This window comes from Xenopus laevis, chromosome 5L (genome assembly GCF_017654675.1).
Source record: "Xenopus laevis strain J_2021 chromosome 5L, Xenopus_laevis_v10.1, whole genome shotgun sequence".
In the NCBI taxonomy this organism is placed as follows: Eukaryota; Metazoa; Chordata; class Amphibia; order Anura; family Pipidae; genus Xenopus; species Xenopus laevis.
In genome coordinates, this window is record NC_054379.1 from 170,760,632 (window position 1) to 170,785,679 (window position 25,048).

Sequence of the window (25,048 nt, forward strand, 5' to 3'; positions counted from 1 at the left end):
CCTATTTTAATTCTCAGTCCAGACCTGGGGGCCAGTCTGTACTCTCTCCCCAGTGATTGGTAGATAGAAATTTTCTGGGAATTTTAGATTGCGTTCCTCCAGTCACAGACGTATTGATCTTTGACTTTGTTTATTTTTTGTGTTATTTGGCCTTTTGTCACTCTCCCGCTCTCTCCCTCTCCCTCTCTCACTCTTCAGTGTGCATAACTGTTCATCCCCCCTAAAGTCAGTATTTGTAGATTCACCTTATGCAGCAATTCCTGTAAGTGGATTGTTATTGAGGGGAATAACGGGAACACCCAGTGACTTTCACTTTCTATAGTGAATATATAAATATAGAGGCAGAACAGTCACTTCCCCAAAGCTCCAGACTCAGCTCCATCTGACAAGCTGTTACTTCAGTCTCCTCCCTGGGATCTCTCTGGACTGATCCATTCCAGCAGGTACCGCTCACATTCACTAATGGACTTTTCCTTATTTCATCTGGTTTCTCTCTTGTGCCTCCCCCACACTGTGTTGCTTTGTTCCATGTAACTTCCCTTTATTATTCCATACGCATAGAAACGACCAATGATATATGAAATATGCAGGGAATGTGCAATATTACATTGAGTAATAGAACAAAAAAGGAAGAAAGTATATTTGTGGGATCCCACTATACTAGTGGGATCTGGGATTGCGCCTATGGGGTGCCCCACTAGGACACAGAAATAATTCACACACACAGACTTTGGTCAACTAAAGGACTGTTTATATAAAATTAATGTGCAACTAATACAATCAGCACTCCCAACTGTTACACACCTCCCAACTGTCCCGTTTTTAGAGGGACAGTCCATCTTTTGACAGCTCAACCCACAGTCCCTCATTTGTACTGGAAAGTCCAGTTTTTCTCTGCACTGAACAGCCAGAAAAAGAAACAAAGTTTTTAACTTAATTGGTTTTTGGCAAAGAGCCCAGAACAGCCACAGCTGCAGATAAGGGGCAAGGACTGATAGGAATGTGATAGGGCCCTTAGATTGTAAGCTCACTGGGGCAGGGACTGATGGGAATGTTATAGAGACCTTAGATTGTAAACTCACTGGGCCAGGGACTAATGGGAATGTGATAGGGACCTTAGATTGTAAACTCACTGGGGCAGGGACTGATGGGAATGTGAAAGGGATCTTAGATTGTAAGCTCACTGGGGCAGGGACTGATGGGAATGTTATAGGGACCTTAGATTGAAGGATGATGGGAAATGATGTATAGTGTCCGTACAGCACCGAGGGAATGTGGCAGCACTAAATAAAGCAGAAAATTCACTGGCAACGTTGCACTTTATGCAAATAAAATTGTGAGGGTTTACCCCACTGCTGCAGCCTTGTGTGCCAGTGAATTCTCTAAGTATCCTAGTGTTTGAGGGGGCTGATACCTTGGGCTTCTCTAAGTTGTGGGAAGGTGAGGGGTACAAGTGGGTCCTACATACTAGGCACTATTTAAATACCAGACTATAAGGAAAATAACACTTCAGAGTAAATTGTATTGTTTCCCCATTCTCTATAGCAGGGGCCCAATTACTGCTGCTTTACACAAAGCTTCTCAGGGTTCTGCCAATGGTGTTGTCATTGTATAACAAAGAAGTCACAACAATGTGACAGCAATGCCATAAAGCAATTAGCACCAACACAGGATTAAAGGGCCAGATCTCCTTTGACTCTTGGCTCATGTGTAGGGTTCTACCCTGTGAGGTTCTGGGTGAGTTCATGACTTTCGGGTCATTTACTGACCATGGGTTACTGTTGCTGCCCCTCACTGCCTATAACTGACCTGCTCCACCTTCTGCCATGTTATTTGGGATTATGATTTGTTCCACCTCGTCCTCTCCCTTTGTACTTGGGGCCCCCAGTTAGACCTGCTATTAGAGGGGTGTTATTAACTACATCCCCAATACCTTACAGCAACAGGTACCAATGGGTAAAACCAAAGGAAACAAGGGGTGATATACATGAAGAGCACAGGATGGGGCAAATTCACCAACCTCCGAAAATTCGCAGCAACGGCTCCGCTCACATCGCAACACTTTGCCAGTTGAAAATGTTTGCCAGGATAACGCTAGTTCCCTAAAATGCGAAGTTGTGTCCAGGGCATCGAATGATGCCGAATTTTCAATATCGTTGGCTAATTTGCAAGTTAAAGTTGAATGGACGTATATGTTGCAGCAAATACATTACATTACACAAGTCCAGGACCTTAATAAAATAAAATAAAGTTGTTATATTGCCCTACACATGAGCCCACTGTATAGTTTATGTTCCATATGTTAGGAAATGTAGGGGGAACCCGGGTACCCTAAAAAAGGTTACGCTGTTTTGCAGCCTATCACCCTGAAAAACTGAAAAGTCGCCAGCGTTTTTTGGGACTTAGAAAAAGTTTCAACTTATTTTTGAGGAGCTCCTATCTACTCTATTGCACTTCGCCTGGTCTGAGGTGGTGAAGGCAAGTCTTTCGCAACGTTCAGTAAAATCCGCATCTTAGTGAATTTGCGTAGTTACGTCCATTCGCTAGAGAGCAAATTCACCTGGCGTTAGGGAGTGAAGTACCGATAGAGTCTATCTCCTTCGATAGCGAATTTACGCCCGTTAGTAAATCAGCGAAGTACCAAAATGACATAACGCTGGTGAATTTTCACCAACTTTAGTCACTTTGCCCTTTAGTGAATTTGCCCCAATGAGGGGAGAGGTTCCCGCAACTAAAAGAATCATTATTTGGTTCCCTGTTACATAGGTCTCATTTACTTACTGCAAAGTAGACATTCCCTTCACATGGGTCTCCTGTGCTTTACCTTTATATATTATTTCATAGGAATCCAAGAACCAATTGCACTGACCTAACTTCTCCAAATATCCTACCACAGTCCATCCCCTCTACTTCCGGCAAGGCACTAAAACAATGTCTATCATTAATGGAACATTTTACCTTTAAAGTCATTTCTTGTGTGATGTAGATCATGTGATCTGATATTCTGAGACAATTTGCAATTGATTTTCATTTTCTATTTTTTCCAGTTTTGAACAAATTAGCTTTTTGTTCAGCAACTCTCTAGTGTGGAATTTCAGCTGCTATCTGGTTGCTGTGGTGCAATTTTCCCTAGCAACCAGGCAGTGGTTTGAATGAGAGACTGGACAATCAATAGGAGAGGGGCTGAACAGAAAGGAATAAAAAAGTAACAATAAGAAGTTGTTTTGACTTTGGGGTCATAGAAGAAGACAACAAATTGATTGAATTGATTGAAACTAATTGAAAGGTTACTAAGATCTGGGAATTCTACAACATACTAAAGGTTACGTTACAAGTGATTTACCCAATAAAAGGAAGCCAGTAGTAAATGAGCCAGTTGCTTTTCCTATGAGTGGAATGAGTTGATATTGGGGAAAGGAGAAGGTGACTCTCTTTAGTTGGTTGGACTGACTGGCAGAGCAGAAATCGAATTCCAGTTGAACTACTGAGGTCAAATGCAGAATTATAATGAGAAAATGTCTTCTCTTTAGGGGCCCCACAGTCTCCAATCAACTGTCCTGTCTCTTAGAAGGAACCACTGAAGAGCCAGAAGTCAAGACTCCAATACAATGGGGGGCAACTGGGTGAAGATAGAAATAAAAAATGAAACCCCTTATCCCATTTCCTACGTTTGCTCCTATCAAGCTTCATGGAAAACTGTACAGGTAAGAGGAACCTCGAGTACTTACCTGTTACATGTAGTGTGTCTGGCAGGAGCTTTAGCCAATGACTAGATCAGCTAGAGGAGTAGCAATAGGAGCAGTGCCCTCTAGTGGCTGGGAGATGTCTCTGCATCAAGTAAGTCACAGGAATGTTTTAATAATGTAAAGTTCCATATGTGGAACCAACTGGGGTGAAATCTGAAAACCATTAGTGCTTCATATGGGGCCCCATTATTATTAGATGATATATCTCCAGGTTCCACCTGCACATGGTACTTACCTTCCTCCATTTGTTCCTCGTACGTCCCACTAACTATTCTGTTACTGTGTGAATATACCTGGGCTACCAGAGTTGGGCACGGCTACTGCTTCTCATTGGTGGTTGCTGCTGGTCAGTCTCTAGAATCTTCATTGAGCAGGGCACAACCTGGACAAAAACTCAACTACTGGCCACCAATTTTGTGAGCCAGAAAGGGATCAGCCTTGGTCATCAATGCACAAGAGACTTTGACGTGACATGCCTGGTGGGACCAATTTAGCTATGGATTGTAAGGGGGCCAATCAGAACTTCTGGGCCACTGGGGTGGCATTTAGTGACCATTCCCAGTTTATTCTGCTTGTAGAATTCAGACATTGCAGAGCTTTAACAAGGGGACTTGGGGCAACTGTGTGCAGGGATGTAACTGCCAAAAATTGTTTCAGAGGTGCCTGTACGAATAGAGTTCCCACCCGCAACCCCCTGCCCAACCAAATAAAGAGTAGCAGGGAGGGGTATTTTAAATGCTATAGAGGAAATTGACCCCACTGTTTGGACCCCCCAGTTTCTTGCCCCCCCCCTTGAGACTACAGGTCTGTTTCCACTTTAGTTACACCACTGATTATATGTATTGTATTAGAGGGGGTCCTGGCTCAGCACATTAGACTTAGAACATTGGGTGATGGGATTGGACAGAGGAAACCTGCTGAGCAGTAACCAGTCCTGTTCTTGTTGTTCATAGAAGCATGGGATTCTCTGTGCAGGACAGATGGTACAGGTTGACCAATATGCCCAGGAGAGTAACATCTTCGTGAAACAAGGGGACAGAACATCAGACGAGTGCCTCTATCACTATGACTTGTTTTGGCGGTACAATGGGTTACACTTTCGAACCATCACAATCCGGGAAAAAAGCAGTGACAAATCAGAGCTGGAGCTGATCGGTGATAGTAGAAACGAAATACTTACCTGCCCCAATTATGGTGAGTCTGGGGTTAAACCTGAAAGCTGCCTCTTTAGTTATCCCCAAAGATTTGGTTTTCACCCTGAAATGGGTACTTAGCAGTATAGTGTAGGCAGGAATATTTTGAGACAATTTACAATTGGTCATTTTTTTATTTTATGGGTTTTTAATTATTTGTTCAGCAACTCCCAGTTTGCTTCAGTATTTCAATGGCTATTTAGTTGCTGGGTCCAATATATCTTAGCAACCAGCAGGGCTGTGAATAAGAAACTAGAAAATGAATACAAGTGGCCTAAAAAGAAATATACTTAATAGTAAAATACAATTGTAGCTCAGAAGTAATAGGAGCTGGGAATAATGGCCCCCATTTGAAAGCTGGAAAGGGACAGAAGAAGAGGTTGTTTGATATAATACTACATCTACTGATTTAAAGGAGACATTCCACCCAAAATACTTACCCACTGGGTTGATATGGTCCTTATATTGGATATAGACTTCTAATGAACCCTCACATACTCAGGGACCTTTACCACATCCCTATTCAGTAACAGATACATCTTTCTTTATAAAAGGGAAACAAGAAAAAGACGAGGAAGAGACTGAGAATAAGAGACTGAAAGAGAATCTCTCAAAAATACTGGAGTCTTTAACCAGAATGAGAAAAGAGAGTCACCGCCAAGTGGAGTACAATGAGGTAAGGATTCCTCTACTTACCCCTCAGTATAAAAGAATAACTGTGTAGGTTTGTAGTTAAACACTGACTTCCAAGTCTCCCATGTGCTTTATTTCTATGTCAGTGGTTGTAAACTTTTGTAAGTCCAAGGGCCAAACCTCAGTTCATGAAACAAGTACAGATATAAGTAACATTGGCCTGTCAGTTATTCACTCATAGTTTCCAGAATATCTAGGACAGCAAATACTTATTCACCTTAAATCTTTCCCTAACTCACCTTTAAGCTGGACTTCTGAGTGTATCTAGGAGAAGAAATGGCCATACTTGCCAATCCTCATGCTTACTGGCCACCGCTGCTTCTGGAGCCCCCTTAGTAATGACAAATCCAGAGTCCTGGGGGGATGTGCCAGCCACTGCCATAAGTCATCCATTAATATGTACGTCAATGACAACAGACAATAATGTACATAAGGGATCAAAATGGCCACTGAAGCAACTGCTGACGCCTTTAAATCATGCTGATGAACGTAACCATGAAATATTCTGTTCAGTTTGATTTCAGACAAACTCCTTTATTATCGGCAATAGCACAAAAAATTTGAGTATTTCAGGTGGCAAACTCAATAAATTCTTTCTTTCTTCTTCAATTATTCAAGTTTTTTATCAAAATGTTGGAGTTTTTTTTAATGATAAATGAGGTAAACGTGTGCATGAGAGTTTGGGTGGGCTTTTTTAATTAAAGTAGTGATTTTAGTACATTTAAGGGGTTATATAGTAAAAACCCTCAAAGTCATGCTGCGTCATTTCTCTCTTGAACTCTTTATACTCATTACTGATGTTGTTGCAACTTTGAAAGATGTGCAATGAAACTAAAGGCCTTCCTAATCGGGGCCAGAACTAGGGGTTGGCAGAGTAGACAGGTGCCTAGGGCGAAAGTTTGGGGGGGCTCCCAGCACGTACCTTTAAGTGCTCCCTACCCCTGTCCAGTCTGCCGTCCTGTTCCGTGTACGCATGCGCCTATCTGGCATCAGGGTTGCATGCGCTGTGAGACTACTCCCAGCGTGCATGCGTGTGCTAAAGTATGCGCACAGTCACGTATGCACGCGCACAGTGAAGGGGGCGACACAGCTGACCACTTGTCTGGGGCACCCGGCCCATCTGGCCCAGTCCTGCATGTTGTGTAACCACTATCCCAAATAAATGAATTGCAGATAATCTGGCGTGCTGGAGTTCTTCCTATTCTACTTGATTTTTGATGAATCCACATTGGTGTCAATGTATGTTCCCTCTAATTCTTTGCACAGTGTTTTCACCCAAAATTCTTTGTGCGCACCACAATTTGTTGTGTGCTTTGGCCTCAAAATTTGTGTTTGCACGGACAAACTCACACTTTACAGGAATTGGTGACACAACAATCCTATTGGGTTTATTTAATGTTAAAGGTGTGTCATGATTTTTATGATGTCGTTTTTATCTCTAAATGACACTGTTTACACTGCAAATAATTGACTGTAGAATATAAAATGTCATTCCTGAAGCAGCAAGTGTATTTAGTTGTAATATTGGTGTGTAGGTGCATCTCAGCTCATTTTGCCTGGTCATGTGCTTTCAGAAAGAGCCAGCACTTTAGGATGGAACTGCTTTCTGGCAGCCTGTTGTTTCTCCTACTCAATGTAACTGAATGTGTCTCAGTGGGACCTGGATTTTACTATTGAGTGTTGTTCTTAGATATACCAGGCAGCTGTTATCTTGTGTCAGGGAGCTGCTATCTGGTCACAAATCACGTGACTTGGGGCAGCTGGGAAACTGACAATATGTCTAGCCCCATGTCAGATTTCAAAATTAAATATAAAAAAATCTGTTTGCTCTTTTGAGAAATGGAATTCAGTGAAGAATTCTGCTGGAACAGCACTATTAATGGATGTGTTTTGAAAAATGTTTTTTTCCCATGACAGCATCCCTTTAAAATGATTTTTAGCAGACTTAAAGTACCCACCCACTTGTTAAACCCTAATGTGCCTTTGTGCTTTCTTCAAAAATATTTCCTGTTATTGTGCAGATTACAGTCCCTAACTATCACCTTGTCCTTTAGATTTCCTGTTTTCTTGGCTACAATACAAAGAGTATGTAAAAATAAATACCCAGCAGACATGTCTCTTGAAGAGAAAGGTACTGATCTTGTTTGAATATATTTAATATTGGTGTAAATTTTAAAAAAAATTAAAAAAAAAGTTTTAAAATGATTTAGCTTTTTGTTGAGCAGCTCTCCAGTTTGGAATTATCAGAGATGATTTGGTTGCCAGGGCCCAATTTACCCTAACAACCATACAGTGGTTGGTATAAGAGACTGGAATATGACAAAGGGAGAGTCTGAATGAAAAGATAAAGGATAAAAAGTAACAATAACAAAAAGATTTTGACCTCACCAAGCAACTAATAAGACAGATGAGCAGGAGAGCAGAGGGCTAGGCTTAGGGAACTGTCACAAACCATTAAACATCATGAAAAGCAAACTCATGAACCTCCAAATAGGATGATCACTGTATCAGAAGTAAATGGACAGCACCTTGGTTCTGTACATGAAAGATGGAAAGTTTCACTCCAAACCAGTGATTATCTGTTATATAGTGATGGGCAAATTTTGGGGCGTTTCGCCGAAAAATTTGCAAATTTACTGCAAAATTCGCAAAACGGCGAAGAATTAGCGAAACAACGCCGTCATCTCGTTTTTAGCTAAACACTTTTCGTCCATTTTTTTTGACGCGCAATTTTGTTAATTTATTCGCCGGCGGCGAATCACAGGAATTTGCCGTGAATTCGCGCCTGGCGAATAAATTTGCCCATCACTACTGTTATATTGAAATTATTGCTATGCTGGCTGCTGCCCTTGTGATCAAACGATCCCGTTTCTCTTAAAGTGGACCTGTCACGGAGACACAAAAATCTGTATAACAAAAGTCCTTTTCAAATTAAACATAAAAACCAATTTCTATTTATTATTAAAGCATTCATAGCTGTTGTAAACTCATTTAAACATCTCAGCTGTCCAAGTTCTGTGGTACCGAGGGCCAAAATGTTACTGGCCTATATGGTGGAGGGCCGATAATGGAAGTCAGTACTGGCCACTCCCCCTTTTTAACCACACCCAATGTAAACCACACCCATATTACCACAAGAACGTTTAAGATCATATCCACAGTAATGGTGGTAAGACACCAAAAAACCAAATGGTTGGTGATCACTGCAGGGAAATCCCTCATCTCTCATATGTGAGACATTGAAGTCATGTTAAAACATTTCCTTAAATCCATATGTCTCCTCCTCCCCTGTGGATAATACAGGAATCCCCCAACACATGATTAAACACCTTAGGGGCCCCTAACAACAATTTCCAAATGCTAACAAACCCCAAGAACAAACCCCTAGCAGTCTTACATTCCACAGGTAGTGTAGGGCAAGCAGAGAAAGGCAAACACAAGCAGCACTGGCCAAGCAGAGAATGGCACACACATGGAGGCAGGGCCGGGCCAAGGTATTTTTGCACCCTAGGCAAAGGCTTCAATCAGTGCCCCCCCCCACCCAGTCCTGTCATATAGCCCCCTGTACCTGTGCCAGCACCTATCATATTGCCTCCATTTGTATCTATGCCAATGGCAGTCAATACCTCAGATTGCCCCCAGGCCCCAATCTGTACCTGTGCCAGCATAAACCAAAACATCCATCATATTTTTACCCCCCAATCTGTACCTATGCCAGCGGCAACCAAAAGAATCCATCATATTGCACCGATTTGTATCTGTTCCAGCAGTAGCCAAAGATCCATCATATTGCCCTCAAACATGTGTGTACCTGTGCCAGCAGCCACCATATTGCCCCATGTACCTGAGCCAGCAGCAGCCAATCCCTTATATTGCCCCCAATCTGTACCTGTGCCAGCATCAGCCAAAACATACTCACTATTATAAAGTTGAAAAACTATTAAAGGCCAAGCAAATCAGGGTTTAGAAAAGAAAGAAAGGAAATTCCCCTTAAAAGTGTGCCCCCCCATGATTGCGCCCTAGGTGGGCTCCTACCCTGCCTGCCCCTAGTTCCAGCCCTGCAGGGAGGGAAGAGAGAAGAGAGCAGGAGACAGGGAAAGCTCTCAGTCTAATATGTACTACATACAGTCACACAGAGCTGGGCCCCATTAGCATTTTGTATAAAGTCTGAACAGGAGAACAATGTGGCAGTTTCAGTCTGGGTCTCAGGTAGAACAGTACAGGGGCTTTAGGATAGAAACAATAGAGGGGTCTCAGGTAGAACAGTACAGGGGCTTTAGGATAGAAACAATAGAGGGGTCTCAGGTAGAACAGTACAGGGGCTTTAGGATATAAACAATAGAGGGGTCTCAGGTAGAACAGTACAGGGGCTTTAGGATATAAACAATAGAGGGGTCTCAGGTAGAACAGTACAGGGGCTTTAGGATATAAACAATAGAGGGGTCTCAGGTAGAACAGTACAGGGGCTTTAGGATATAAACAATAGAGGGGTCTCAGGTAGAACAGTACAGGGGCTTTAGGATATAAACAATAGAGGGGTCTCAGGTAGAACAGTACAGGGGCTTTAGGATAGAAACAATAGAGGGGTCTCAGGTAGAACAGTACAGGGGCTTTAGGATAGAAACAATAGAGGGGTCTCAGGTAGAACAGTACAGGGGCTTTAGGATAGAAACAATAGAGGGGTCTCAGGTAGAACAGTACAGGGGCTTTAGGATAGAAACAATAGAGGGGTCTCAGGTAGAACAGTACAGGGGCTTTAGGATAGAAACAATAGAGGGGTCTCAGGTAGAACAGTACAGGGGCTTTAGGATATAAACAATAGAGGGGTCTCAGGTAGAACAGTACAGGGGCTTTAGGATATAAACAATAGAGGGGTCTCAGGTAGAACAGTACAGGGGCTTTAGGATATAAACAATAGAGGGGTCTCAGGTAGAACAGTACAGGGGCTTTAGGATATAAACAATAGAGGGGTCTCAGGTAGAACAGTACAGGGGCTTTAGGATATAAACAATAGAGGGGTCTCAGGTAGAACAGTACAGGGGCTTTAGGATAGAAACAATAGAGGGGTCTCAGGTAGAACAGTACAGGGGCTTTAGGATAGAAACAATAGAGGGGTCTCAGGTAGAACAGTACAGGGGCTTTAGGATAGAAACAATAGAGGGGTCTCAGGTAGAACAGTACAGGGGCTTTAGGATAGAAACAATAGAGGGGTCTCAGGTAGACAGTACAGGGGCTTTAGGATAGAAACAATAGAGGGGTCTCAGGTAGAACAGTACAGGGGCTTTAGGATAGAAACAATAGAGGGGTCTCAGGTAGAACAGTACAGGGGCTTTAGGATATAAACAATAGAGGGGTCTCAGGTAGAACAGTACAGGGGCTTTAGGATAGAAACAATAGAGGGGTCTCAGGTAGAACAGTACAGGGGCTTTAGGATAGAAACAATAGAGGGGTCTCAGGTAGAACAGTACAGGGGCTTTAGGATAGAAACAATAGAGGGGTCTCAGGTAGAACAGTACAGGGGCTTTAGGATAGAAACAATAGAGGGGTCTCAGGTAGAACAGTACAGGGGCTTTAGGATAGAAACAATAGAGGGGTCTCAGGTAGAACAGTACAGGGGCTTTAGGATAGAAACAATAGAGGGGTCTCAGGTAGAACAGTACAGGGGCTTTAGGATAGAAACAATAGAGGGGTCTCAGGTAGAACAGTACAGGGGCTTTAGGATAGAAACAATAGAGGGGTCTCAGGTAGAACAGTACAGGGGCTTTAGGATAGAAACAATAGAGGGTCTCAGGTAGAACAGTACAGGGGCTTTAGGATATAAACAATAGAGGGGTCTCAGGTAGAACAGTACAGGGGCTTTAGGATAGAAACAATAGAGGGGTCTCAGGTAGAACAATACAGGGGCTTTAGGATAGAAAACAATAGAGGGGTCTCAGGTAGAACAGTACAGGGGCTTTAGGATAGAAACAATAGAGGGGTCTCAGGTAGAACAGTACAGGGGCTTTAGGATATAAACAATAGAGGGGTCTCAGGTAGAACAGTACAGGGGCTTTAGGATAGAAACAATAGAGGGGTCTCAGGTAGAACAGTACAGGGGCTTAGGATAGAAACAATAGAGGGGTCTCAGGTAGAACAGTACAGGGGCTTTAGGATAGAAACAATAGAGGGGTCTCAGGTAGAACAGTACAGGGGCTTAGGATAGAAACAATAGAGGGGTCTCAGGTAGAACAGTACAGGGGCTTTAGGATATAAACAATAGAGGGGTCTCAGGTAGAACAGTACAGGGGCTTTAGGATAGAAACAATAGAGGGGTCTCAGGTAGAACAATACAGGGGCTTTAGGATAGAAACAATAGAGGGGTCTCAGGTAGAACAGTACAGGGGCTTTAGGATAGAAACAATAGAGGGGTCTCAGGTAGAACAGTACAGGGGCTTTAGGATATAAACAATAGAGGGGTCTCAGGTAGAACAGTACAGGGGCTTTAGGATAGAAACAATAGAGGGGTCTCAGGTAGAACAATACAGGGGCTTTAGGATATAAACAATAGAGGGGTCTCAGGTAGAACAGTACAGGGGCTTTAAGGATATAAACAATAGAGGGGTCTCAGGTAGAACAGTACAGGGGCTTTAGGATATAAACAATAGAGGGGTCTCAGGTAGAACAGTACAGGGGCTTTAGGATAGAAACAATAGAGGGTCTCAGGTGAACAGTACAGGGGCTTTAGGATAGAACAATAGAGGGGTCTCAGGTAGAACAGTACAGGGGCTTTAGGATAGAAACAATAGAGGGGTCTCAGGTAGAACAGTACAGGGGCTTTAGGATAGAAACAATAGAGGGGTCTCAGGTAGAACAGTACAGGGGCTTTAGGATAGAAACAATAGAGGGGTCTCAGGTAGAACAGTACAGGGGCTTTAGGATATAAACAATAGAGGGGTCTCAGGTAGAACAGTACAGGGGCTTTAGGATAGAAACAATAGAGGGTCTCAGGTAGAACAGTACAGGGGCTTTAGGATATAAACAATAGAGGGGTCTCAGGTAGAACAGTACAGGGGCTTTAGGATAGAAACAATAGAGGGTCTCAGGTAGAACAGTACAGGGGCTTTAGGATAGAAACAATAGAGGGGTCTCAGGTAGAACAGTACAGGGGCTTTAGGATAGAAACAATAGAGGGGTCTCAGGTAGAACAGTACAGGGGCTTTAGGATAGAAACAATAGAGGGGTCTCAGGTAGAACAGTACAGGGGCTTTAGGATAGAAACAATAGAGGGGTCTCAGGTAGAACAATACAGGGGCTTTAGGATATAAACAATAGAGGGGTCTCAGGTAGAACAGTACAGGGGCTTTAGGATAGAAACAATTAGAGGGGTCTCAGGTAGAACAGTACAGGGGCTTTAGGATATAAACAATAGAGGGGTCTCAGGTAGAACAGTACAGGGGCTTTAGGATAGAAACAATAGAGGGGTCTCAGGTAGAACAGTACAGGGGCTTTAGGATATAAACAATAGAGAGGGTCTCAGGTAGAAACAGTACAGGGGCTTTAGGATAGAAACAATAGAGGGGTCCAGGTAGAACAGTAAGGGGCTTTAGGATAGAACAATAGAGGGGTCTCAGGTTTAGAACAGTACAGGGGGCTTTAGGATAGAAACAATAGAGGGGGTCCTCAAGGTAGAACAGTACAGGGGCTTTAGGATATAAACAATAGAGGGTCTCAGGTAGAACAGTACAGGGGCTTTAGGATAGAAACAATAGAGGGGTCTCAGGTAGAACAGTACAGGGGCTTTAGGATATAACAATAGAGGGGTCTCAGGTAGAACAGTACAGGGGCTTTAGGATAGAAACAATAGAGGGGTCTCAGGTAGAACAGTACAGGGCTTTAGGATATAAACAATAGAGGGGTCTCAGGTAGAACAGTACAGGGGCTTTAGGATATAAACAATAGAGGGGTCTCAGGTAGAACAGTACAGGCGCTTTAGGATAGAAACAATAGAGGGGTCTCAGGTAGAACAGTACAGGGGCTTTAGGATAGAAACAATAGAGGGGTCTCAGGTAGAACAGTACAGGGGCTTTAGGATAGAAACAATAGAGGGGTCTCAGGTAGAACAGTACAGGGGCTTTAGGATAGAAACAATAGAGGGGTCTCAGGTAGAACAGTACAGGGGCTTTAGGATAGAAACAATAGAGGGGTCTCAGGTAGAACAGTACAGGGGCTTTAGGATACAAACAACAGAGGTGTCACAGGTGTGAACAATACAGGGGGATTACAGGTGTGATACAGGGGATTAGTCTGAATTTGAGGTTTAAACAATGCAGGGTGCAGTTTATCTCTACAGTGATACATTTTATATTTTACATATGGTAAACAGACACAGCATCTGGGGGGCCAAAGAAAGGGGGGTCGCGGGCCGCCATTTGGACAGCCCTGCCTTAGGCAATTCCTTTCACTTTCCATTCAGCACTTCCTACATGTCACTGCTCTCCCCACATTCCCCCCAATCTCTTCACCATTTAATTGTGTAACCAGGACATGGGGATGGACATCAGCTCCCCCATTCTGGTGCACAAACAAGATTCTGAGATGATACAAGACTTGTCTTAATAATAGTGTCCCACAATATGGCTGCTGCCTGCTTGTTATAATTATGAATTTCCAGACTGAATTAAACAGGATTGAAACAATTTATACAGTGTAATTAAAGTTCATTTTGCTTGACTAATGTAATAAAATAGGATTTTGAACAATTTTTTTGGGTGACGGGTCCCCTTTAAATTGTAGCCTTGCTATGGTGATATTTATGGAATGGACAATGTTAAGGAACCAATTATATCCTAATAAAGGCTAATAATATCCTAATAGGCTAATAAACAAGAAACATAAACTGGGATGGACAGTATAATAACATTTTACTTTCTTGTGACTTTTCCCTACATCAGGACCGGCTTACAGCTGGATACTGCCTGTGTAGTAACTTAGAGTCATCTCATGAATCACAGTCCCTGACATACTTGATGTTAAAACCTGAAAATGCTCATGGGAAATACCTGAAACACTATTGTACTATATCATTACATGTCCCTGCAAGCGTGGGTTACATTTCCCAGACCCTTTTACCCAGTACAGGCCAATATATGTATTCCTTTAACATAATAGCAATTTATCTAACAAGAGACAAATGTGTGAAACAATTATAGATACAGAGAGAAAACTGTATAACTCCTACAGGTAATTGACCAACAGGACTAACCTGTGTCTAAGAGAAAATGATAATGTGCAGAGTTCAGTTATCACCGACTCTTATTACTCTTATCTTATTAATAATGGGTATTTGTTTCACAAACTTTCTTTTCCCACTAATGTTATGAAACTTACCAAGCGAGCAAAGAATTTCACAAAGCTATTTAATGTACAGTCATCTGATGTATCTTATGAAACAAGAAACTAAAGAGCCATAGAGTTACAAAACAATACACAAACAGCAGACTGTGGAAATATAATATACAACAATACATCAGAATTATAGAATACAAAAAAGCAATCAATCTATGAAACGTCCAACTGTATAACCACATCAAATTACACTGCAATACACAGTAGGTAAGTGCACAACTGTTCCTGCTGGAGGTTATGAAAAAACTGGACTTATTTTAGGAAATAAACAAGAGGTTTGTTATGTGGGGCAAAAATAACAAATAAAAAAACAAACAAATACAAAAAGTTTTGTAGAAGTGATACGTATATTGGCTAACAATAAAACAATTAGATTGCAAGCTTTCAGAGCACCAAGGCCCCTTCCTCAGGCAAAATACAAATGAAAGGTAGAAAGACTCAGCATATATTCTGTTAGATCAGTGAAAGGCAATAAATTAGGAAATTACAGATAGAGATTAATTGTAGACATAATACAATGAATTAGGGTGAGTTGTAAATAGTCCAGGAGTCTGGATTCAGTCAGGTCACACAGTGTCACATGAAACCTGACCCGTGTTATTGTGATAAATAAGTCCAGACATTTCAATTCATAAATCTTCCTTTCCCTTTCAGTTTTAAAGTTCCCTTTTAGAATTAACACCTGCATGTCCTTTATGTCTGTGATGTTGACTGCAGAAATGTTGCCCCACTGGTGTATCACATGATTTGTTGCTGATTTTATGTCTGCGATGGTTCATCCTTGTGCCCAATTTTTCTCCTGTTTCACCAATGTATCTGCCTCCTGTAGAGCACCTAGAACCCCATCTGAAGTCTCTCCAATTTGCCTCAGAGGGGGAAAAATTCCTTCCTGACTCCAAAATGGGACCAGTCCCTGGATCAACTTGTACTATGAGCTATCTCCCATATCCCTGTATTCCCTCACTTGCTAAACACCATCCAACCCCTTCTTATACCTATCTAATGTATCAGCCTGTACCCCTGATTCACTTCCCAGCTCTCCCTGTAACACCCCTTTCCCTCCTCTAATCTCATTGGCTCCCTCCTGTCTGCTGGGAGGAGCTACTGGTGAATAAAGCATCCGACCCTTCCTTGTACCTATCTAATGTATCAGCCTGTACCCCTGATTCACTTCCCAGCTCTCCCTGTAACACCCCTTTCCCTCCTCTAATCTCATTGGCTCCCTCCTGTCTGCTGGGAGGAGCTACTGTTGAATAAAGCATCCGACCCTTCCTTGTACCTATCTAATGTATCAGCCTGTACCCCTGATTCACTTCCCAGCTCTCCCTGTAACACCCCTTTCCCTCCTCTAATCTCATTGGCTCCCTCCTGTCTGCTGGGAGGAGCTACTGGTGAATAAAGCATCCGACCCTTCCTTGTACCTATCTAATGTATCAGCCTGTACCCCTGATTCACTTCCCAGCTCTCCCTGTAACACCCCTTTCCCTCCTCTAATCTCATTGGCTCCCTCCTGTCTGCTGGGAGGAGCTACTGTTGAATAAAGCATCCGACCCTTCCTTGTACCTATCTAATGTATCAGCCTGTACCACTAATTCACTTCCCAGCTCTCCCTGTAACACCCCTTTCCCTCCTCTAATCTCATTGGCTCCCTCCTGTCTGCTGGGAGGAGCTACTGGTGAATAAAGCATCCACCCTTCCTTGTACCTATCTAATGTATCAGCCTGTACCCCTGATTCACTTCCCAGCTCTCCCTGTAACACCCCTTTCCCTCCTCTAATCTCATTGGCTCCCTCCTGTCTGCTGGGAGGAGCTACTGGTGAATAAAGCATCCGACCCTTCCTTGTACCTATCTAATGTATCAGCCTGTACCCCTGATTCACTTCCCAGCTCTCCCTGTAACACCCCTTTCCCTCCTCTAATCTCATTGGCTCCCTCCTGTCTGCTGGGAGGAGCTACTGGTGAATAAAGCATCCGACCCTTCCTTGTACCTATCTAATGTATCAGCCTGTACCCCTGATTCACTTCCCAGCTCTCCCTGTAACACCCCTTTCCCTCCTCTAATCTCATTGGCTCCCTCCTGTCTGCTGGGAGGAGCTACTGGTGAATAAAGCATCCGACCCTTCCTTGTACCTATCTAATGTATCAGCCTGTACCACTGATTCACTTCCCAGCTCTCCCTGTAACACCCCTTTCCCTCCTCTAATCTCATTGGCTCCCTCCTGTCTGCTGGGAGGAGCTACTGGTGAATAAAGCATCCGACCCTTCCTTGTACCTATCTAATGTATCAGCCTGTACCACTGATTCACTTCCCAGCTCTCCCTGTAACACCCCTTTCCCTCCTCTAATCTCATTGGCTCCCTCCTGTCTGCTGGGAGGAGCTACTGGTGAATAAAGCATCCTTCTCTGTCCCCTCTCTAATACAATAATGTCCTGTTTGAGTGATGGAGACCAAAACTGTTCGGCATATTCTAGATGGGGCCTTACCAGTGCTCTATAGAAGAATGACCCTGTAAGGTTACCTGTTGGTTCTGTGGTGCAACAATGGGGACACCAGCAGTCTGTTTGTTTGCACCAAATGTGCGCACCAGGGGTGCTTCGCCAATGAGGCAAGTTGAGGCTGTCGCCTCAGGCGGCAGCACCCCACTAGGTACCAGGGGCAGCAAAAATGCTGCTCCTGGTACTTAAAGAGCGAATTTCCGGGGGAGGGGGGGCAGCAGCAACTGCTTCTGCCTCAGGCGGCGGAGGGGCCCGGATCACCCCTGGTGCGCACTAATGTTCATTTCTTCTATACGTTTATACACAGGTTATGACATTGTGCAGCACATGTAGTGTCACATTGGCATGAAAGTCTGGCTATTTAAAGCTATGTTGGCATGGTATCAGTGCCATTGTAGGTCTATGTTTCATAGTTCCTGGTTGCTCTGTTCTGATTTCTGACTTTGACTGTTATTCTGACTTTGCCTGAACTCTGCCTGGACTGACCACTGCCCTTTCTAGACCAAACTTCTGTTGAAGCTGCCATTGAACTTTACTGTGTTTTCTCTAATCTGATTTGCTGAGGGCTCCTCCCAAAGCCAAAGGCAGCTGCTATAGGCAGAAAAGTGAGCTGAGTCTGGGAACTTATGCCATTCATGACAGTACAATGGATCCAAGACTGACACTGAAGGTCCCGCAGCTGCTGCTCCTGTTGCACCTGAGATGATCTTAACCAGTTTATTACAGTGTCTAGAGGAACAAGAGAGGAAACAAGATTTAATGGTCCAAGGCCTGCAGAGACTCTCAGCTAGGCTGGATGCAGTTCAGCAACTGCCCCTCCCAGGGGTTCAATCTCCTGCCACAGTGACTATGGGTCTACCTCCTTCCCCTGCTACTAGTGACAGGGGTCTCCCTGAACCTAAGATGTCCTTCCCTGAAAAGTTCAATGGGGTTAGGAGCAATTTCTTTACATTCCAGGAGACATGCAAACTGTATCTCAGTTTTCTCTCTCACTCTTTTCCTACTGGAGAGGTGAGGTCTGACATTTTTTTCAGTACCATGGCTATATGATATGATGACCCAGATCAGGCCTGCTCCGCCGATGATCCCATCCATCAAATTCATCAAAGGAGAAGGGTTATAGAGGATTATTGTACTTACCTCCTTACCCAAAGAATAAAGACAGAAGCAACACAAGGCCAGGGAGTTCCTTCAGGTAATTCCAAGGGTAAGGGGAACAGTTCCTTTGGGTAAGTCCACAGAATAATAATACTTCAAGGGAGTCCAGTTATAAACAATCCTCCAGGAGGTAGGGAGATCCAAACTGTTGGAGGGAGTCTGCCACAGCTAGGGTAGATTCCAAGGAGGTGCCAAAGTGGGGTGCCCTGCTGCAGCCAGGGTGCTCCCCAGTTTCAGAAGATGCCCCAAGCCAGGAGCTACACATGCAGCTTACTCAGCCCCTGCTGCAACCACCACAACCCCCACTTCACAGACCAACACAACTTTGTTTTTGTTGAGGGAGGGATTTTGCCTGGTATATTAAGTATGTAGCTTTAGTGGGGTGGGGGCTGGGTGGTGTTCTGCGCCTTTCCCTGTCCTTTCTATACTGAAAATGTAGGAATTATGGGAAAAAGGTGCAAGTCTAATAGCCAAACCACATGTCCTTTTATATCTCAGCATTTGTCCCACTCCCACTCTTCATCATCCTCATACAACATTACCTTTTATTATAGAGGTGGATGCTTCAGAGGTTGGGGCTGGAGATGTTCTAATAACCAATAATAGCCTTGTGCTTTTTTTTCTAAAAAATGTTCTTCCTCAGAGACCAACTATGATATTGGCAAAACAGAATTATTGGCCATTAAATGGGCCTTTGAGGACTGGAGACACTTGCTGGAGGGGGCTAAACACACAATTACGGTCTATACAGATCAAAAGAATTTATTGTACATTGTGTCAGTAAAACAGCTTAACCATAGACAGACCAGGTGGGCTTTGTTCTTTACCTGCTTTAGTTTTTCCTTAATCTACAGGTTTGGTTCTACTAATGTTAAGTCTGCCGCTCTTTCCAGAAGTTTTGAATCTAATCTGAGACTTTTGAGTATTTCTCCATTAATCCTAAAGAAGTGATTGAGGCAGCACTAGATTTGGATCTCACTAATCTTTTATCTAAGGCTAAAATGGTTGCTCCAGTTAAGACTTCTTTGTGAGACCCATAGTTTTAAAATGGCAGGACATCCTGGTATTAATAAGACTATGTTGCTATAATCCCAACATTTATGGTGGCCCTTGTTAAAACAGGATGTCCAGAATTTTATTAACTCTTGTTCCGTTTGTCAGAGATACAAATCTTCTAGAACCCTACCTCAGGGACTGATCCAATCACATCCATTTTGCAGACGGACCTTGCACTCATCTTTCTATGGATGTTATTGTTGACCTTCCTATTTCCCAACGTAATACTGTGATCTGAGTTGTGGTTGAGCAAGATGAGTCACTTCATTCCTCTTCTACATCTTTCTTCTGCTAAAAATGTGAGCCTTTTGCTCTCTGGTTGTGATCAATTTGTACTTTTTCTCTGCATATCGCCCTCAAACCAGACTGAAAGGGTGAACCAATCCTTATAACAATTTTTAAGATGTTATGTTTCAGATAACCATGTAGATATCAGGGTTTTAGATTTAAGCCATAAGTGGTTATTATCAAAGAACAAAGATTATAGAACATGACACAAACCCTGATATCTACAAACCAATCCTTGTTGCCTTGGCCTGAGTTTGCTTATAATAATACATCTCGTGCATCTACCACGTAATCTCCATTTTTCATTGTTAGTGGTTTACAATGTAAGGCATTTACATACTGTGGTTGTTTATCTTTACCTTCTGTTAACTATACTTTGACACATTTTTTGAGGATTTGGCGTGGGGTACATGATTTTATTTCACCAGCTACATTCGCTCAAAAGAAAGCAGACGATTTTGTAGGGAGACACCCAAATATCAGATTGGAAACATGGTTTGGTTATCTACAAATAATATCAGATTAAAGGATCCCCAGGTTCATTGGGCCATATCCTATCATGGAGTCTATTAACGCTTCTTCTGTTTGCGTCAAGCTTCTCGATCTTAAGATCTCTAATGCTTTTCATGTCTCCCTTTTGAAGTGGGCCACACAGGTTTGACAGCAGTCTCCCCTCCTCTGGTGTTGGTGGAGGGTTGGTGGAGCTGGAGTATTTAGTCCAGAGACTCCTTGATTCTCACCTTGTGCAGGGTAGGTTGCAGTATTTAGTACATTGGAAGGGTTATGGTCCAGAGGAAAATTCCTGCTTGCTTCTAATGTCAGGTCTTAGGAAGCAGTTTCATAATAGTTTTCCTGACAAGCCTGGGGGTCTGGTGGCCCCTCCTTGAGGGGGGGGGGTAATGTATGGTTATCTGGTGGTTCTGTAGGGCAGTGATGGGGACACCCGCAGTCTTCTATACATTTATGTGCAGGTGATGTCATTGTGCAGCGCATATAGTGATGTCATATTGGTGTGAAAGTTTGGCTATTTAAACACAGGTTGGTAAGGTATCAGTGCCCATTGTGGGTCTATGCTCATAGCTCATGGATGCTCTTCTGTTTTGATTCCTGTTGTTTATCTTTGCCTGTTATTCTGACCTTGCTTGAACTCTCCCTGGACCAACACCCACCCGTTCTAGACCAAGCTTCTGTTGAATCTGTCTTTGAAAAGTGAGTTGAGACTGGGAACTTGACTTCAGTTCTGAGTTTAGGGTGCCATTTGTGACAGACCCCCTACTCCTGTGAATCTCTGCCCATTATTTGCCCTTGATGCTGCTGACTGGCATTACTTGCTACAGACAAGTTTATTATCTACAAGGACTCCAAGCTCCGTCTCCATTATGGATTTGCCTAGTGCAGTCCCATTAAGGCTATAAGTGGATATTGTTACATCCCAGGTGCAGGACTTTACATTTATCAACATTGAATCTCATTTGCCACTTAGCTGCCCAGATTGCCAGTTAGTCAAGATCCTGATGCAAGTGCCACATCCTGGATGGAATTAATTGGGCTGATAGTTTTGTCTCATCTGCAAACACTGATACATTACTTACAATCCCCTCCCCTAAGTCATTAATGAACAAGTTAAATAAAAGTGGCCCCAATACTGAGCCCTGGGGGACCCCACTAAGAACCTTACTCCAAGTAGAGAATGTCCCATTAACAACCACCCTCTGTACCCGATCCTGTAGCCAGTTTCCTATCCATGTGCAAACGACTTCATTAAGCCCAACAGACCTTAGTTTAGAAAGCAGTCGTTTGTGGGGCACAGTATCAAACACTTTGGCAAAATCCAAATAGATCTACTGCCCCTCCCCACTGTCCAGAATCTTACTTACCTCATCATAAAAAGCAATCAAATTCGTCTGACATGACCTATCCTTCATAAAGCCATGCTGATTGTTGCTCATAATGTCATTCACTAGGACAACATTTTGAATGTGATCATTTTAACAAGCCTGTGGGAATGACTGGTTATTATAGAGTCACATGTTTCTATTGGGATCTATTTACTGAATGATATGAGTCTCTCCTACATGAACTTTCCAGCAGTGGGAATGACTGGTTATTATAGAGTCACATGTTTCTATTGGGATCTATTTACTGAATGATATGAGTCTCTCCTACATGAACTTTCCAGCAGTGGGAATGACTGTTTCTATTGGGATCCTGTCATTTACTGAAATGACTGGTTATTGGGCATCACATTAACATTGATCCCCTAAGGTATTAGAACAAGACATTTGCCATAAATATATTGCAGCTGCCTATGAGTTCAATGCAACCCCCTATAGTCCCTGTCCTTCCCAGCACTTTCCTCCATAGTTACACCACTGCTTTTCCGTACAATGAAAAAGAAAAAAAACATGGTCAATAAAGGCAACTTTAGCAGCAGTTTTCTGTGCCTGTGGTTTCTGTTTCCCACCTTCTCTATAATTGGAATTCTGCTTTGGATGGGAGCAAGGGACATGATATTGAAGAATTTGTAAGTAAGGGCTTACACCAATGATTATTCCAGTTGTCAAAGAAAAAAACACTTCCATCAAGTTTAACATTTTTTCCTAATAAAACCTCCCTACCTGCTAGTTGATTGTTTGTGTAGCACACACAAGGTGCATGTGAAAGCAATTTATTACTTCGCACTTGTATTCATGGAGGGGCCTGATCCATTGTACATACACACAATACAGACTTGGTTTGGGCTTTATTCCCTGCATTCATTCTCTGTTGTTCTAGGGAAATATTGTCTCCCATTCTTTAGATATTTAGAGCAGGAAATGTGAGCAGGAAATGTGATAAAGTTGCACTGCTGATATTTTTTAATCTATTATTTTTCAGGTTGTGGAGAAGAAGTTCTACCAGATACTGAAAGATAATTTTCTGCAAGATAAGGAGCGAAGCACGAGAACCATTGCGGAGATAATCCAAAATATGCGCCTGCAGATAATGCTCAAGTACATTGAGGAGAAACAACTGTCTGTCGATTGCCTGAAAAACTGGGATGATCTTGTTGGGTTTAAGAACCTTTCACTTAGAGATGAATTGTCAGTGTTAGAAGCAATGATTGGTGTTGCCCTCAACCCAAATAATTCACAGATTTTAGTGAAAAATAAGAATAAGGATGATAGGGTTAATTATAGTGTCAGTATCCTGAGTAAACTCTTCACAATTAACAAAGAACTGGCTTCAAATGGTCTGACGCACATTGAGAAGTCAACTGGGAAAGGATTGTTATCTGGAATTGACTGTTGTGAGTAAGAGCAGTGCCTACAAGCTTTCAGCTTTTCAAACATTTAGGTTCTACATACAAGTAAATGACATCTCATAAGTTTATTCTATCTATCTATGTATCTATCTATCTATCTATCTATGTATCTATCTATCTATCTATCTATCTATCTATCTATCTATCTCTCTATCTATCTATCTATCTATCTATCTATCATCTATCTATCTCACTATCTATTATCTATCTATCTATCTATCTATCTATCATCTATCTATCTCTCTATCTATCTATCTATCTCACTATCATCTATCTATCTATCTATCTATCTATCTCACTATCATCTATCTATCTATCTATCTATCATCTATCTATCTATCTATCTATCTATCTATCATCTATCTATCTATCTATCTATCTATCTATCTATCTATCTCTATCTATCTATCTATTATCTATCTATCTATCTATCTATCTATCTATCTATCTATTATCTATCTATCATCTATCTATCTATCTATCTATCTATCTATCTATCTATCTATTATCTATCTATTATCTATCTATCTCACTATCATCTATCTATCTATCTATCAATCTATCTATCTATTATCTATCTATCTATCTATTATCTATCCATCTATCTATCTATCTATTATCTATCTATCTATCATCTATCTATTATCTATCTATTATCTATCTATCTCACTATCATCTATCTATCTATCTATCAATCTATCTATCTATCTATCTATCTATCTATCTATCTATCTATCTATTATCTATCTATCTATCTATCTATCTATCTATCTATCTCTATCTATCTATCTATTATCTATCTATCTATCTATCTATCAATCTATCTATCTATCTATCTATTATCTATCCATCTATCTATCTATCTATTATCTATCTATCTATCATCTATCTATCTCGCTATCATCTATCTATCGCTCTATCTATCTATCTATCTATCTATCTATTATCTATCTATCTATCTCTCATCTATCTATCGCTCTATCTATCAAGCAATATATTATACATGTAACAGTAACTTACCCTGGTGGTCTAGCGGGCCGGCGGGGACGCCTGGAACGCCAGTCTTCCCCTTGATGTGACGTTCTGGTAAGGGCGCGCGCGGCGCGCCTCTGTTCCTTGTGACGTGTGACGCCAGCACGCAATGACGCAAGGCCTTATGGGTATTTAAAGGGCCATTACACTGTATTCTTTGCCTGTGATAGGATTAGTTTCCTGGTGGTTCCTGAGCCTTGTGCTAGTACCTGTTTGCCCGAATTCTGTTTTGAACTTCTGTGTTTTGACCCGGCCTGGCTTTTGACTTCTCTGACTTCTGTAACCTGACTCTTGCCTGAAACCGACTCCGATTCCGTCTGTCCCTCCTGATTGACTTTCTGGTTTGACTCCTGCCTGTTGTTTGATTCCGATTCTGCCTCATCCCATCTGATTGATTACCCGGTTTTGACCCTTGCCTGCCTGACGATCCTGCTATCTACCTGCCTCGATTCTGCCTGTCTGACCACGAATTTGCCTACTCTGCTTGTACTGTGACCTTTGGCCTTAAAGACTCTATCTACAGTCGTGCCCCTCTGCCTGTCCAGAACCCTCATCTTGCACCTCTCGTTTAAGTCCAGGTGGCATCCAAGTAAGCCGAGGGCTCCTCCCGAGGCCCAAAGGCGGTCACACTACTGGTGAAGCACGAGCCGAGACCAGGGTGCCTGGTGTTTGTTCTGGTGTTGGGTGCCGACCGTGAC

At 42.5% G+C, this 25,048-nt stretch overlaps 1 protein-coding gene across 1 annotated transcript; it reads left to right on the forward strand.

The window, feature by feature from the left end:
• Positions 1–23,460, forward strand: LOC108717287. Its single transcript, XM_041563706.1, has 5 exons — positions 1–443; positions 3,531–3,704; positions 4,700–4,940; positions 5,494–5,615; positions 22,892–23,460. Exons 2-5 carry the CDS (start codon positions 3,609–3,611, stop codon positions 23,309–23,311), a joined length of 879 nt encoding a protein of 292 aa, XP_041419640.1. The 5' UTR covers positions 1–443; positions 3,531–3,608; the 3' UTR covers positions 23,312–23,460.
• Positions 23,461–25,048: the final 1,588 nt, after the last annotated feature.

Bases quoted from the DNA above. Each gene is read 5' to 3' on its own strand.
- LOC108717287 (XM_041563706.1), top strand. From the start codon at position 3,609: ATGGGGGGCAACTGGGTGAAGATAGAAATAAAAAATGAAACCCCTTAT. The intron at 3,705-4,699 runs GTAAGAGGAACC...TGTTGTTCATAG, and splicing joins CTTCATGGAAAACTGTACAG to AAGCATGGGATTCTCTGTGC. The intron at 4,941-5,493 runs GTGAGTCTGGGG...TCTTTATAAAAG, and splicing joins ACTTACCTGCCCCAATTATG to GGAAACAAGAAAAAGACGAG.